The sequence below is a fragment of the Thermomyces dupontii genome, assembly GCF_041956625.1.
Source record: "Thermomyces dupontii strain NRRL 2155 unplaced genomic scaffold VTN31scaffold_3, whole genome shotgun sequence".
Classification (NCBI taxonomy): domain Eukaryota; kingdom Fungi; phylum Ascomycota; class Eurotiomycetes; order Eurotiales; family Trichocomaceae; genus Thermomyces; species Thermomyces dupontii.
This window is the reverse complement of record NW_027192309.1, coordinates 217,189-232,744: the sequence shown is the minus strand read 5'-3', so window position 1 is coordinate 232,744 and position 15,556 is coordinate 217,189. Positions and strand designations below refer to the sequence as shown.

The following is a 15,556-nucleotide window of genomic DNA, read 5'->3' as shown; positions in this document are numbered from 1 at the left end:
AAGATTCCAAGCTCCCACGAGAAATCTAGCCACTTCCCTTGTTTTTGAATGGAAACAAAGCACCAAATTCAAACGTGGCGCATACGCATCGAGCTGGACTGGAACCGTAAGGAAGGGCGTGTCCGACCTTCGAGTAGGGAAATGCACCAGAGAAGGAAACCAATGAACGCTAACGATGGCACCATGCTCAGACCTATGCTGAGAGTGGGAGGGTTTATGCGTTCGATCTTCGAAGATGAAGAGATCAAAACTTCGAGGCTGGAAGTATCAAAATTGAATGTCACACCGAGGCAAACCTATACTTTGATTGATCTTTAGAATGGAAAAAGAGTCGTCAAGATCTTTGAATCTTCTACATCCAAGATACAGAACCGGCTCACTGCGTTCGTCGTTCATAAGACGTCTGAGACTACTGTCCTCTCGTTTTGCACGCTGTGTACCACCTCGTCGGCACGGAGAAAAGACAATGGGCTCAACATTGTCTGAGTCAGTACTTCATCAATTTCTTTCGGTTGCGAAGAGCTTTCCATCGCACATAGCTGTCGAGGATGGTTCTGAGACTTTGTCGTACTCCGAGCTTGACTTCCAATCATCGATTGTTTCTTCTCAACTACAGAGTCATGGTGTCAAGCCAGGTCAGACAATCCCCATCCTCACAAGTTCCTGCGTGCAAATGGTCGTGGGTGTCTTGGGAATCTTGAAATGTGGTTGCGCATACGTGCCGATTGATAGAGATCTGTGGCCGGCGGACCGAGTGGATTATGTTCTGAGCCGTACTAACATGGGGGTGGTAATGTACACGGGAAGCGACCCAGCGATCGTGAATACCACGGGAATTCGGTTGCCATTGTCGAAGGGGACGTTTACAAATGTCGATGGGGATTCATCGCGTCGCTTCGTTTATTCCGATCTAATGTGTGTTATTTTTACGTCTGGAACAACAAATAGACCAAAGGGTGTGCGGGTTCGGCAAAGTTCTGTTGCTCGGTTTGTGTCTACTCCGTCGTTCAACTATGACGTGCGACCAAATGATCGCGTCTTGCTTGTTCTATCAATTGCTTTCGACGGTGAGTACGGGACATGTGTTGTTTGGAAAGTTCTTTTCTGACTGCAGAAATCAGCATGCATGGGGACATTGTTTAGCACAATCTGCAATGGTGGCACGGTAGTCCTGGCAAATAAGTTCAACTTTCAGGCGAGGGCCAGGAAATGTTCGATTCTTGTTGCCACGCCGTCGATTTTGGAGACGTTTGATCCCCCAACTTCGCCAACCAGTTACCCGTACCTACACCGTGTAGTACTTGGCGGGGAGACGCCCTCGCAGAAATTACTGGAGACATGGTCACGAGCAAATGCATCATTTTGGATTGCCTATGGACCAACAGAAGCAACATGCGCTGTTTTAACTGGAGAAATATCTGTCGACGAGGAAACTGGACAATTCCAGACGACACGGCTGGGACGCAGCATTTGTGGGTCGACTGTCTGGCTGGCCGATCGTGAAATGAATCCCGTTGATGAGATTGGAGGAGAAGGGGAGATATGCATTTCCGGACCATGCCTCGCAGACGGATACTGGCAAGATGAGGCTATTACTCGCGAGAAGTTCCTGGAATGCCGGGGACGGACAACTTATCGTACTGGCGACTTGGGCCGGTGGGCTCTCGGCGAAGATTACGAGCGAGTGATTGAATTCTGTGGACGTCGAGACCGACTCGCAAAAATTCATGGGTTCCTCGTGAACCTGGAGCTTGACGTTGACGCCGCCATGATCAAGATGGATCAGAACATCACGTCCATTTTTTCGCAGATCGTTAACAAAAAGCTGTGCACAGCAGTTGTGCCTTCATCTGTCGACACATCGGCTCTTCTGTCATCCTGGAGAGACAAGGCACCGGCTTACATGGTTCCAGTCCATATTTTCGCACTCGACGAACTTCCTTTGACACCAAATGGCAAAGTTGATCCCCAAAAGCTGCACACCATTATGAAAAACGCCATTCCTCAAGTCACATTGGAAGACCGTACCTATGACAGCCTGGAAGAGACACTTCTCGATGGCCTCAGTCACGTTCTCGACATCCCTATTTCCAAGATTGACATGGAATTGCCTCCTGTCGTTCAAGGCATGCATTCTTTAGCGGCAGCAAAGCTTTCCAGTTTTTGCCGTCGACACGGTTACTGTGTCCCAGTTGAGAAAATTTTGACAACGACATCTCTAAACGATCTGATCCACCAATGCAGACAAACGGCTCCGCAAATACAAGATATTGGGGAGATGAGCAGCCAGGTACATTCTGCGGAAAGCCACGTCGCCGTGACGCCATTCCAAAAAAGGCTCATCCTGGCCAGTCTGGAGGATCAAGCTGTCAATTGCGTAAAGCATATGAGTCGGTATCGATCAGAAGATATTCCCAAATTGAGACGAGCTTGGGAATCGGTTGCTGCCGCTGAACCTCTTTTCCGGACGCGGTTCGATACTGATAACGTTGAGCCCATGATGCATATTGACGATACTGTCGAGTTTCGATGGCTCGAGAGCATCGTCACGTCCGACGAAGAGATAAGTCAAGTCTTGCGCACAATCAATCAAATAACCGGTCTTGGTACCGCTTTTCATGTGCTGCATTTTCAAAATAGCATGCTTCCAGAAAACGAGTGCCTCTTCATCTGGTCTGCTCACCACGCACTGATCGACGGGGCATCCGCATCATTGATTTTCGAGAAGGTCGATTTGGCGCTACTAGGAAAACATTGGTCCCCGTCGATCCCATTCACGGTTGCGGCTAACGATCTGGAGAAGATGAGGGTAGGGCTAGATCAGGAGGCACGCAGGTTCTGGGAGGAGCAACAGGAATTTTTGTCCGTAGCCACCGGCGAGCCTCTGTTGCCCGAGACAAGATCAGTTGAAGCGCAAAGGGCTGCTGAATACAGTTTTCGTCTCGCTGTTGACAGAGCCCAACTGCAAAAGACGGCGCAGCGCGCACAGACTACTTCCGCCTCTGTGTTTTATGCTGCATGGACTCTTTTACTGTCATGTTTCACAAATTCTGACACGGTCATCTTTGGGGCGGTGCTTTCTGGGAGGAATCTACCATTTTCGTGGGCTTCCACTGTTGTCGGTCCGTTGTTCAACACATTGCCATTTGTGAATCGAATTGAGCGATCGAAGACATCGATTGAGTTTCTGCAGAAAACGCATCGGAGCATTCAGCGGTTGGCGTCTCTCCAACTTTCAGACGTTCCTGGAACCCCATCACGCTTTGCAACGGTCTTGACAATCCAAGATTCTGGTCTTCAACTGGGGACAACGGTGATCAAGCCACTTCAATCCCCTGAGGTCAAAGAAGCCACATCTGTTCCTCTAACCGTCATCATCGAGGCAGATTGGGAAGTAAAATTTCTCTTTCAGACGGACAAGTTCACAAGGAGCAACATTCACAGCATGGCTTTGATTTACGAGAATCTAATACGGTCTTTGGTTAGCGGTACTATGACTGTCGGGGAGTGTCTAGTCAACCAGCTCCCTCCATCTGTCAAGAAAACTTTGCTTCAAATGGGTCGCTATGATGAAAAAGCAACGAAGCGGGAAGAAATCAACGCGACTCTGACTAGTCTTTTCACCGCAGCTGCTGCGGCAAATGCAGACCAGCCGGCACTCCAAAAAGACTCGTCTGTAATGACATACCATCAGCTGGCCAGGTCCGCGGCAAGGGTGGCGAACGTCGTCCAGTCTTTGACAAATTCTGGGGATATTGTGGCTGTTTTGGCTGATCGATCCATGAATTGGATTGTGGGAGTGGTTTCGATGTTGATTGCGAATGTCATCTACTGTCCGTTGGACGCAAGTTACACCAAAGAGTACCAACAACAGCTGCTGACCAGGGCCGGAGCAAAGCTCCTACTGTTGCCCAAGAGCTCGCAAATAACTGATATAGCACCAGGAGGGCCTCTTGCTGTTGCCATCGATCAAATACTTGAGAGCAACGTTGCACCGCTTTCAAGTCCTTGGAGAAGGCAGAAGTCAGGCGATGGAGCATACGTCTGCTTTACATCGGGGTCAACAGGTGTTCCCAAAGGTAAGGCATGCTCACGCTTCCCTCGCTTCTAATACCATACTGAGAAACATGCAGGCGTTATTTGCGAGCATCGCGGCGTCATAGCTCTGCAGTCAGTCTATGAATCTCGTTTTAGAAGCGAACCAGGGCGAAGAATCGCTCAGTTTCTCGCACCGGGATTCGACTGCGCTATCCACGAGATCTATAGTGCACTTTGTTATGGTGCCACATTGGTTCTGAGAAAAAGCAACATGGATCCATACACTCACCTGGATAGCGTTGACACAGCCATGCTTTTACCTACGGTGCTCGCTGATCTTGACCCCGCAGACTATCCAAACATTAAGCTGGTGAGTCATCCAGTGTTTTTAGTCTGGAGGAGAGGAAAACTTAGTGGAATGTCTAGCTCTACACGGTTGGCGAGCCTCTGACGCAGACAATTGCGGATAAATGGTCGGAGGGACGAGAGATGTATAATTCCTATGGCCCAACAGAGGTACGTTGAATGATAACGGTCTCATTCAGCAGATTCTTGACAATGAACAGGCGACAATTTACGTATCTCATGAGCAAATCGAACCCGGAAAGCTTGTGACAGTCGGAAAACCGGTTCCATCCGTTAGGATGTATGTTCTCAACGATCATCTAGAGCTCGTTCCGCCAAACGTGTTTGGGCACGTCTTCGTCGCTGGTATTCAAATTAGCCGAGGGTATTTGAACATGCCGGAGGCCACTGCCGCCGCTTTTGTTCGAGACCCATTCGTTCCGTGGGGTGGAGAAGAGTTGATGTACCGAACTGGTGACATCGGCTATTGGACTGACGACGGGACACTGTGCGTTCTTGGACGCAATGACCGCCAAGTCAAAGTCAGCGGTTACCGAGTGAACCTTGACGATATCGCCAATGTGGCATTGAAATGTGATCGGAACGTCAGAAAGGCTGTCGCCATCAAAAACAATCATAGCATCGTTCTGTGGGTGGAACCAGGAGATGTGGACGTCAGCGGCTTGCAGAGGGAGCTCAGGGCCAACTTACCTCCGCACGCAGTTCCGAAAGACATCTACGCCGAAGACTTTCTTCCCCGTAACAAGGCGGGAAAGTTGGACTTCAAAGCTCTGGAGGCCAGAGTGCCGCAGTCTCGTTCGGAAAGCGCTGGTAGTTCTACGAACGGAGAGCTCGCAGAAATCATTCGGCAGGAATGGCGAAATATTACAGGAATCAAACGGCCGGACTCTGAATCGCATGAAGATGACCTGCTGCAGGGAGACTCCCTTTCACTATTGGCCTTTGCGTCTCGGCTTCGATCACGTTTCGGTGTTCAGGTGACTGTCAAGGATATCATTTTCTCGACGACATTAGATGAGGTGACATCTTTGGTAAAATCAAAGCAAATCTCCTCGAAAAATGCTGCGAATCTGCCAAAGGAGGAAAGTACCAAGTCTCAAGGAAAGGAGAGATTGTCATCTGCAGAGGCGATATGGGTGCATCGATACCTGAACTCTGAGTGGCAAACCAGCTTCAACATTCCTTTCCTGGCAAGACTACCATCTACCATCAACCTGCCGCAACTGGAGTCTGCAGTGAGAACTGTTCTGAACCGACACTCTATATTGCGCTCGAAGTTTGTCGTGCAGGATGACAACGTGCAACGGGTGATCTCGGAAGCTCCAATTGAGGTGCAAACAGTCGCATTGATGGATGAGAAAGATCTGGTAAATCAAGCGTTCGATCTACAGCGAGGTGAACTTGTCTCTGCTGTTATTTCACCGACCCATTTCCTTCTGAACATTTCTCATGTCATTGGCGACTTGACGGCAATGGAGCAACTGCTACGAGAGATCGCCGCTGCCTACAACGGCTCGAGATTATCTCCAGTGACACGGGAGTATTTTGACGTGACAGTTTGGGATCAACCAGTAGAATCCGAAAAGCTCCAATTCTGGTCCAGTTATCTCGATGGACTCCACGTTGACCGAAAGCCCGAAGCCCGCAGGTCGTACCGAGGAACTTCGCTGTTGACTGAGATCCAAGATGATTTGTTCCACAAGTTGGAATCCGAGGCTGCTGATGGCGGTTTCACGCTTCACCAATTCGGCTTGACTGTCACTGGCCTTGTTCTGCAGGTCTTGTGCGAAAGGGACGACGTCATGTTGGGGTCGCCGTACATCAATCGGCCCTCTGTTGAGGACCGCACAGTGGTCGGCCTTTTCCTGGAGCCTCTTGCTATCCGTATCAACTTTACAGATGCCGGCAGGGTCAATTCGATGGGACTGATTGGGCGCGTCAAGCAATCGTCACAATCCGCACTGTCTCACGCTTTACCATGGGCTTCGCTCATGAATCACCTAGGCCTCCCATACCCGTCGGATTCCCAGCACATCTTCGACTGCGTAGTAACTTTCCACGATGACCGGCAAAATGGGGACAAGCTCCCCATCGAAGGCGTGTCATCCGAGCCGATTTGGGCGGAAGGATCGAAATTCGCGATGCTGTTCGAATGGCACGCGGTCCGCGATCGCCTGACCTTGCGCATTGAGTACGACACTGATCATTTCTCCCAAAACTATGTCAACATCGTGATTTCTCTTTTACTCGACTGTTTCCGCAGCCTGTTGTTGGACAGACAAATTTGTCACATGGATTTGAAATCTCGCTTGGGTGAGCTTTTGTGTCGAGAGTGCGACAGCGTGGGATTGGACGTCGATGAGGTGAAGCGGCTGGCGAAGGAGTTTCTCATGGGAGTGTAATTAGCTGGCTACTAGGTCACGGTGTTTGGAAGAGTCCCGAACTCGGCGTCCGGCCGATCGCGTCGCATCATGATGGTTCTGGGTTTCGGGTTGATAGTTGAAACACGGAGTTTCGGTGTAGCCTACTTTTTTTTCCTTTGAGTCGATCGTCAATAAATCAATTGACGAGGTATCTGAGAGTAGAGGTTGAGTTCAGGCGTAAGCTACGTAGGGTTAGGAGTAGCCCAAGGGTTAGGGCTGAAAGCCAACCTTGGGAGGCGTCCAGCGCTCCAAGCTGCCGTGTCACCGGCGCCGCCAAGTCGCCGACAAACGTCCTTTCGATCTTGAAAGTTTAAAATCTTTAGCGTGCAACAATTGCTTGGCTGTTTTAAGCCAATTAGGCTAACTAGATCCGATGGGTCCATCATCATAGTACGGACCCACTCTATCAAAGCACAGCTCGTGTATTGGCCCGCTACTCGTAATTGGTAAACAAATTGGGCTTGGCGCTACCAAAAACGTTTTCAATTTCAGTGGCCTCTGAATTTTTGAAGAAAAGTCTTCAATTGAAGTTCTAACAGTCAAGATTTCACTTTTCAGGGGCTCCCACCCTACCAGCGTCCAATCCACCACTACGATGAGACCAACGAGCACAATACATACGACTATGTGAAATGATTTTTGAGCTCATTTGATTGCCCCGGACTCAGCCTTACATTCTCAACACGATTTGATGATAAATTGCCAACTACTCGGTCCGCAAAGTCAGAACAACATTCAGTTCCTCAATACACGTCGAGAAATGCTCGCGGATGCTCTGTTTGAATTTGATCTCGTCTTCGTCGCCCAGGTGGATGTCAAAAGATGAAATGAGTCGGGCAATTGTGGTGCGGATATTCATCAACGCAAGGGGTTTCCCGATACATGCATAGGGGCCTGCGAATGTTTTGAATCAGCCGGAACTCCCCAGCGCCAGAAGAGCGGTGTTACGCACCGATGCTGAATGGCGCATACGCTGATGGCTCCTTGACCGTCTCGGGATATTTGTACCAGCGTTCTGGGATGAAGCTCTCCGGGGACGCGTAGGCCGATTCGGCTACGATCTTGCGTCAGTAATGCGGTATTAGTGCTGTCAAAGTCGCTACTTACATCGCCCGATAACATATTGCGGGCAGAATACCGTCATATTGCCTGGAATGTGAATTCCGTCAATCTCAATACCCTCGGGCGGGGTTTTTCGCTGGATTGTGCTCGGAATCGGCGGTTGTAAACGCAGCGTCTCGTTGATGAAGCCATTGAGGTGAGGTAGAGTGGCAATTTTCTCGTGCAAAAACTCGCCATTGCTGTCTGGCTCAAAAGGTTCAAGCTCTGCGCGCAACTTGGCAATTTCTTCTGGCCTTCGCGCCAGCTCGTAGACAATGGTGGTGAGGGTTAAGGCGGTGGTATCACTGCGAAACTTTGGTTAGCACAGTCCGTGAATCTTGAATTGCATTCCACCAGAACTATACCTTCCCGCCGTGATAATCAACTGCGTATCGCCCATCAATTGGTTCATTTCCTCTGGACTCGGTTTTCTCTTTCCAACGGGCGCCAGCAGAGAGGCGCTGATATCGGGAATGTCTGGCTCACGTTGCATCCGATCCGTCAAACGCTGCTTGCAGAATTCTGCGAACTGCCAAAAATCCTTTGCAAGGCCAGGAATAGCCATAAGAAGGCGAAAAACCCACATGGGAAGCAACAGCTCCAACGGGAAAAAGCCGTCGATCAATGCCTTCAAAGCCCAATGGTTGCTCTCCGTTTCCAGCATGTGGAAGCTCTTTGCAAAGGCTAGGTCTCCCATCACGTCGTAGCTGTAAAAGTTGAACCAGTCGCTGATATTGATCTTTTCATTTGCATGGGCAGCCAGGGCCTGGAATAGCTTCTGTCGATGCACTCGGATGCGTGTCTCATATCCTCGCAGCGCTCGGTCACTGAATGCTGGACTCCATACCCTTCTTCGACGATCATGAACCGCTCTAGTTCGATGCGAGTGAAGGGATCGGACGGGTGCAGTCATGTCATAGAATGAATTCTTTGTGCAGGGCGATTTGGGTCCATGAACCGCGCTGACAGCTCTTGGGAGAGCGATCGAGAGATCCGAAGGACCGACGCGGACAATCGGACCATATCGCTCGTGTAGTTCCTGGAGCTTTTGGAAGGCTGGCTTGTCCACGAGCTGCCATGACATCCAAAATGCGGAGAATCTGGCCCCGAAAGGGCCGGGGAACCCCCGAAGTGGATGAAGGAATCCTCGGTATACAAGGAGACTGGAATACAGCCCTACGAGGTAGGCGATCCCCAAGAGGGTCGTCGTTATCCAAGCATTGAAAGCAGCTCTATCCGTACCATATTGTAGCAATGCCCCAGCCAGCAGTACTGCTCCGAGGTGCAACTGGAGACATCGCAATGGGTAGAGATGATGTTCTCCTCGACGGAAATAGCAGAGATGAACTGTGATGCCTGTAATAAAAGATACAACAAATAGAGATGTTTCTGACCACATGTTGACCAGATGAGAAGCACCTTTGGCTCCTGGACTGTGGTAGAGATTGACGCTGTCGTTAGCCACCAGCTTTTCTACAGAGATTCACGAATTACCAAGGACCTAGGATCGTGACGAAAAGTCGAGGAATCAACCAGAGTTACCAATACAATACCGGAGTTTTTATTGTAAACGCGGACGTCAAAGTAATCATGGCATACGAAAACTCCGTACTTTGGCTGCCCTTCTGCCAGCATTCAAGAACTAAATGTGATCGGCGACGCGTCCCACAGACCGGGCAGCCACACCCTAGTAGTGATCGACAACGCAGCAACCAGACATACAGGCCGGCACTAGTCATGCAGCCATGTGCAAGATGCGTCGTATGTACCTAATGATCGACGCTGGCAACGCTCAAGTTCGATCGGCAGTGCCAGTTTCTCCCCCGACATCAATACTACTCCGTATATTTCGGTTTGCATCACAAAAGAACAGTTGGGTAACACAGAAACTGCCCCGAACAGATCCTGCCAGCAACTGACCGCCAAAACTCAGCCGTCGCAATTAGTTAGGATCGGAATATTGTTGCTTTGGATTGATTTCCAGCAAGAATAACTTCCATGTTGCTGCCTGAGTCATCCAGCAGCCTCCTTTGTTCATTTCTTCTCTGGTCACGCATCTCTTTCCGTTCACTCGCCACAATCCTGCCGTGATATGCAAGCCATGTCAGTTCCGGCGCCCGAGATGCTCCAGGCGCTTTCAAGTGGCAGCAGTCAGCAGGAGCCGACTTCACATGGCCAGGAAGCCTTGACGACTTCGGGGCCTGAGGAGAAGCGTACAACCGAAGCTACGACGGCCGCCGAAAATGCTCATCCCACCCATTCCACAAAAGAGAGAGTGGAATCACCGGAAACAAACGACGCCGAACCCGAACAGGCATACCCATCGAAGTGGAAGGTCGCCTTGACCACTCTGGCAGTCTGCCTGTGTGTGTTCTGCATGGCTTTGGTAGGTGCCATCAATCTCAGACATCGATTACCATGCACTCGTTGACAAGTCGGGTAAAGGACAATACTATCATAGCCACTGCAATCCCCAAAATTACTGATCAGTTCAATTCCCTTAACGATGTCGGCTGGTACGGCAGTGCATATCCACTCACGACCGCCGCCGTGACCCTGATTTACGGAAAGCTGTACACATTCTACTCAATCAAATGGGTGTACATGCTGGCATTGTTCTTCTTCGAACTGGGGTCATTTGTTAGCGGCATCACCCCCAACTCTGAAGGCTTGATAGTGGGGCGTGCAATTGCTGGACTTGGAGCTGCCGGAATCGTGTCGGGATCGATTATCATCGTCGGAACAATAGTACCGCTGCGGCTGCGCCCTACATTCACTGGTCTCGTATTTTGTGTGTACGGACTCTCTAGCATTCTCGGACCTCTGTACGCCGCAACGCCAGTGCACTTCGTTTGGGTTCATGATAACTGACAGCCCTTCAGGCTCGGCGGCGCGTTTACTGATCACGTATCGTGGCGTTGGTGTTTCTATATCAACCTGCCAATTGGCCTGGTGTCGGTGATATTCTTGGTCTTCTTTTTCAAATCTCCAAAATCGGTAAAGCAGGCGGCGGGCGTTAAGGCGCAACTGCTCGAAATGGACCTTCCCGGCACATTCCTCTTCCTCCCAACAATTGTGTGCCTACTTTTAGCGCTGCACTGGGGGGGATCGACTTACAGCTGGGGGAATGGCAGGATAATTGCCCTGTTTGTGGTGTTTGGTGTCTTGCTCATATGCTTCGGGTTAATTCAGGTTTGGCAACAGGACAAAGCTACCTTGCCTCCCCGCTTGCTCAAGAATCGCAATGTTGCGGGCGCGTCATGGTATGCGCTCTCTTTTACCGCCGCTTTCTTCGTAATGACCTACTACGTGAGTTCCTCCTATGTCTCTACACTTCAGAACTATGCTGACTCCAATCCCAAGCTACCAATCTGGTTCCAGGCAATCAAAGGCGTGTCTGCCACCAAGTCTGGAATCATGAATCTTCCAGCTATCGTGGGTCTGTCACTCTTTTCCATTGTTTCGGGAGGTCTCGTCAGTGTCGTGGGCTATTATACGCCATTTATGCTCGCTGCGACAACTCTGGCAACGGTAGGGATTGGACTCCTCACCACTCTTGAACCTGATAGTGGTCCGGGGAAGTGGATCGGATACCAGGCAATGTTTGGCATTGGGGCAGGACTCGGATTCCAGCAGGCCTTGACCACCGTCCAGGCCAGTCTTCCTGCTGTGGATGTCCCACATGCGACTGCCATCATCACTTTTGCCCAATCGTTGGGAGGAGCGATATTCATCTCAGTTGGGGAGAATGTCTTCTCCAACCAGCTTATTCGCAACCTAGAGGCGGACGCTCCCAGTGTGAACGCCGCGGAAATTTTCAAGGCTGGAGCAACCATGCTGCGCCGTGTTGTTCCGGAAGATATGCTATCCGTTGTCCTCAACAGCTACAACAAAGCCGTTACGGAGACTTTCTATGTTGCCGTGGCTATGTGTGGTCTGTCGCTCTTCGGAGCTCTTGTTCTCGAATGGCGCTCGGTCAAAGGCAGGAGCATGGAAATGGCGGCGGTTTGATTCCGGATGAATGGCGTTGGTGGGCAGTACCCGCAACATTACAGGTCCTAAGTCCCGAAAGTATGGTATAAACCTCGGGCAGAAGCAATAATCATAAGTCCTAATGAAACATCGTGTACGCAGTACATGTTTTGATGCACAATGAACCTAGGTAGGTATCTGGTAGTACCTACTGACTAGGTAGTTGGTAGTCAATCAAACTTGTCCCTGTCAGAACCATCACAAAGTTCTTTGAATGGCAGAAGCTTCAAAGCTTCAGACCATGGTCGACGATAACCCAGAAGCTTCGGGTTACGACACAGTTCTCAACGGAACTTGAATTGCGAGTTTTTTTTTCTCTCTTGGTCCTAAATAGATGCAAGGCTTGCAAGTATCTCTGTCGTCAAATCTCACCTGTCACATCTCAGGTAGATTTACTAGACTTTAGGACCTCCCAACTAGAGGTTGTGTACTTAGGTAGGTACCTACCTAGTAGGTAGGTAGTTAGGTCAACCTCTTGGTAGTAATACAGAAATGCTGAGCGGAGTACCGTACTCGTACTGATGATACACCGTATTCCGTACTGTGCTGTAATTTATGGCAATGGACACGAATCGACTTTCACAGCGTTCCGTATTTTACCATAACTCATCCGTTACAGAAGTTTTGTCGCATCGAGCGGAAGGGACTATGTCTTGCAGGCTTGCAGCGCAGTGATGAATGCCAAATGGGGAGATAGCAGTGAATGATGAGGTTTACGTACTGAGTAGTACGGAGTACTCCTTACCGGAAAATTGAAGATTCAATCTACAGTTGGCAGCTCTTTCAGCCACCCTGAGGAATGGCAATGGCGCAATGCTGATACATACTAGCCCGCTGGAAGCCTGGAAGTGACAGTTCTGCCAATACCACGTGTGGGGATTGTCAGCACCTCGACTATGATCTGCCAGTTGAAGCCATCGGAAACTTGGCTGGCTGGCTGGCTGGACACCCAGATGGAACAAGGACCTGTGAAGGTCAGCTTGAGATTCAGGCTTGAGGAGGCCTGATGCGAAATTGATTGGTACTTGGGAAATGATGAGATTGGTTTGTCGGTGCAGCTATGGATTCGTATACGGAGTACTAGTAGCCAAGTTTGCGACCCTGGGTTATTATGGAAATGTTCACAAACTGGTATTGGAGGACATTGTTCTGGACCCTGTGGAGGATGAGGTTCCTTGAAATAGGGTGGGTAGTGGGTATTCATGGATTCCTGCTGCCATTCTGCATGGATACTGTCGTCCTGGATGACTGACCCAGTCACCCAACACAATTAGTAAATACTAGTAGTGTTCGAAAAGCTGAATGTATGAGCGAGCAATTGTATTCGTATTCTGTATGTGATAGTCCGTACTTGATCTCAGAAAACCATTCCGATTGTATCCAGGATGTTTACCTAGTAGCCACAAACCGAAGATAGGTACCTATAAAGGTATGATCATGTAACGGCATGCAATGCTCGCTCAATCATGTCAAAGGCTAGGGACTAGATGTAGGCAAGCTTCAGGCTCCATAGTGGCCAGACCTCTCAACCTTCACCATCCTAGGGAGTGCAGTCAACAAATTCAAGCCTCCTTGCTAGTGGTGCCACTGAAATATTGACCTGCTGTTACATGGTTTGTTTGTTGTCTGTCACCAGACCGTACCAGCTGTTAATTATGAAACAGCTTACACTTCACTTAGGTACCTTGGGTACATACCACAGAAAGAGAGTAAACAACGGATAATGGGACATTTCATTGCATTTTCTTGTCCTTTTCGGATATTCCTTACCTGATCAATCCTTCAAGACCATATCAACGCGTTCTCCGGAAGCTACGTTCTCGTTGCATAACCTCCTGGGCCTTGGTCGCTTCAAATTAACAATACGAATCCCTTGCACATCATGACACGGTTGACAGCGTTCGGGTTCAATCTGGAGAGTTTCGACGCGACGCACATCGCATGCACAGCGGCCCTGATCATCAGCGGGCTCTGGTTGTGCCGCATCGTGTTCACCCAACTCGTAGGAAATGGAGAGTTGCCTTTGCCACCAGGGCCACGCGGCCTCCCGATTATTGGGAACTTGCACCAGGCTCCGAAGCACAACCCATGGGTGGCATACAGAAATTGGAGCCGCAAGTACGGACCGCTGATGAGCCTCAAAAATGGCAACAACATTATGATCATCGTCACTTCCTACGACATTGTTCGAAACTTTTTGGAAAAACACAATGCGATCTTCAGTTCACGGCCGCAACTTGCATTACTCAATCGTCTAACCAAGGGCTTGAGCACAGCCGGGTTGCCTTACGGACCACGATGGAAAACGCATCGAGCCCTACGCACCGCCGTCCTGAAACCATCCATGACTGTTCGATACCGAGAAATTCAGGACGTTGAGAGCCGACAGTTACTTCACGAGCTCTTGACCACAACCGACATATCCAAGTCCCTACGTCGTACTGCTGCGAGCGTTTTCCTCGCCGTCGCATACGGAGAGCGCCTCGACCGGGAGACTCCGGAACTCCAAGATTTGGAAAACGTTATCCGTCATATTGCCAGAGTGACCGAAGCCTGTTTCCAGGGTACAGCTATGCTTGCCGAATTCTTCCCCATCCTTCGCTATCTCCCCGGAAACTCCAAGTGGAAAAGGGAGGCCGACATGCTCCACGAACACCTTACACAGCTGTATGTGAAGAAACTCCAAACGGCCCTCGAGCTTCCTGCTTGGAATTGGATAAAAGAGTACAGCATGAGAAAGGAATCAAAGGGCATGGATATCATAGAACTGGCACATACAGTCGGATCAATCTACGAGGCGTCACTCAGTGCTTATCAGATTGTCCGCATTATTATCCTTGCGGCCATGCTCTATCCCGACGAGACAAGGAAAGCTCAAGCCGAGGTCGACCGAGTCGTTGGATGCCATGAATTGCCTGATTGGCGTCACATGCCAGAGTTGCGCTTTATCGATGCCTTCATCAAAGAGGCAGTGCGCTGGCGGCCATTCTCTCCTCTGGCAGCACCGCGTGCTGCGACAGAAGACATCACCTACAAGGGGTACCGGATTCCGAAAGGCGCCACAATCGTGGTCAATCAATGGGCAATGGACCACGATGAGACAATCTTTCCAGATCCGTTCACATTTCGCCCAGGTCGATGGATCGAGAATCCGAATCTACCGCATATCATGTTCGGATTTGGGCAGCGGGAATGCCCTGGTCGGCATCTGGGCTACGACACATTGTATATCACAGTGTCTCGGTTACTATGGGCGTTCAACATCAACCGTCCCATTGTGAATGGGAAGGAAGTGGAAATGGATGTTCCGCGGCTGATGGAGGGCGCTAACTCTGTGTCGTTCTTCTCCATTGTGCCAGACTTCGAAACGAACCTTGTCCTCAGGGATGAAGGTCGGAAAGCTGTCATTGAAGAGCAGTGGGAAAATGCTCTCAAGGACGGTCAAGAACTACTTAACCGTGCTGTGCCAATGCCGAATTAGTGACTCGGATTCTGAGAGAGCTGGAAACGGTGATTCTGGTAGATAGGTTATTTGTAATGATGAGCAAGGGAAAACACATCTAATATGCATGCTTGCGCTTGGTTGTTGTAGACTT

The 15,556-nt window shown here is 49.9% G+C and overlaps 4 protein-coding genes across 4 annotated transcripts; 3 read left to right on the top strand and 1 right to left on the bottom strand.

Annotated features, from left to right (window-relative positions):
- Positions 1-1,504: 1,504 nt before the first annotated feature.
- VTN31DRAFT_3525 (uncharacterized protein) lies at positions 1,505-6,806 on the top strand (the record flags this gene model as incomplete). Its single annotated transcript, XM_069403814.1, has 4 exons — positions 1,505-4,079; positions 4,134-4,408; positions 4,465-4,554; positions 4,605-6,806. The coding sequence occupies 4 exons, from the start codon at positions 1,505-1,507 to the stop codon at positions 6,804-6,806; spliced, it is 5,142 nt and encodes a 1,713-aa protein (XP_069260850.1).
- A 727-nt stretch (positions 6,807-7,533) lies between these two features.
- Positions 7,534-9,012, bottom strand: VTN31DRAFT_3524 (uncharacterized protein; the record flags this gene model as incomplete). The annotated part of the gene is made up of 4 exons (XM_069403813.1): positions 7,534-7,721; positions 7,780-7,881; positions 7,935-8,233; positions 8,294-9,012. The coding sequence occupies 4 exons, from the start codon at positions 9,010-9,012 to the stop codon at positions 7,534-7,536; spliced, it is 1,308 nt and encodes a 435-aa protein (XP_069260849.1).
- Positions 9,013-10,050: 1,038 nt separating this feature from the next.
- Positions 10,051-11,939, top strand: VTN31DRAFT_3523 (uncharacterized protein; the record flags this gene model as incomplete). The annotated part of the gene is made up of 4 exons (XM_069403812.1): positions 10,051-10,314; positions 10,374-10,753; positions 10,811-11,237; positions 11,292-11,939. The coding sequence occupies 4 exons, from the start codon at positions 10,051-10,053 to the stop codon at positions 11,937-11,939; spliced, it is 1,719 nt and encodes a 572-aa protein (XP_069260848.1).
- Positions 11,940-13,842: 1,903 nt separating this feature from the next.
- On the top strand, positions 13,843-15,441 carry VTN31DRAFT_3522 (uncharacterized protein; the record flags this gene model as incomplete). The annotated part of the gene is made up of 1 exon (XM_069403811.1): positions 13,843-15,441. The coding sequence occupies one exon, from the start codon at positions 13,843-13,845 to the stop codon at positions 15,439-15,441; it is 1,599 nt and encodes a 532-aa protein (XP_069260847.1).
- Between the last annotated feature and the right edge of the window lie 115 nt (positions 15,442-15,556).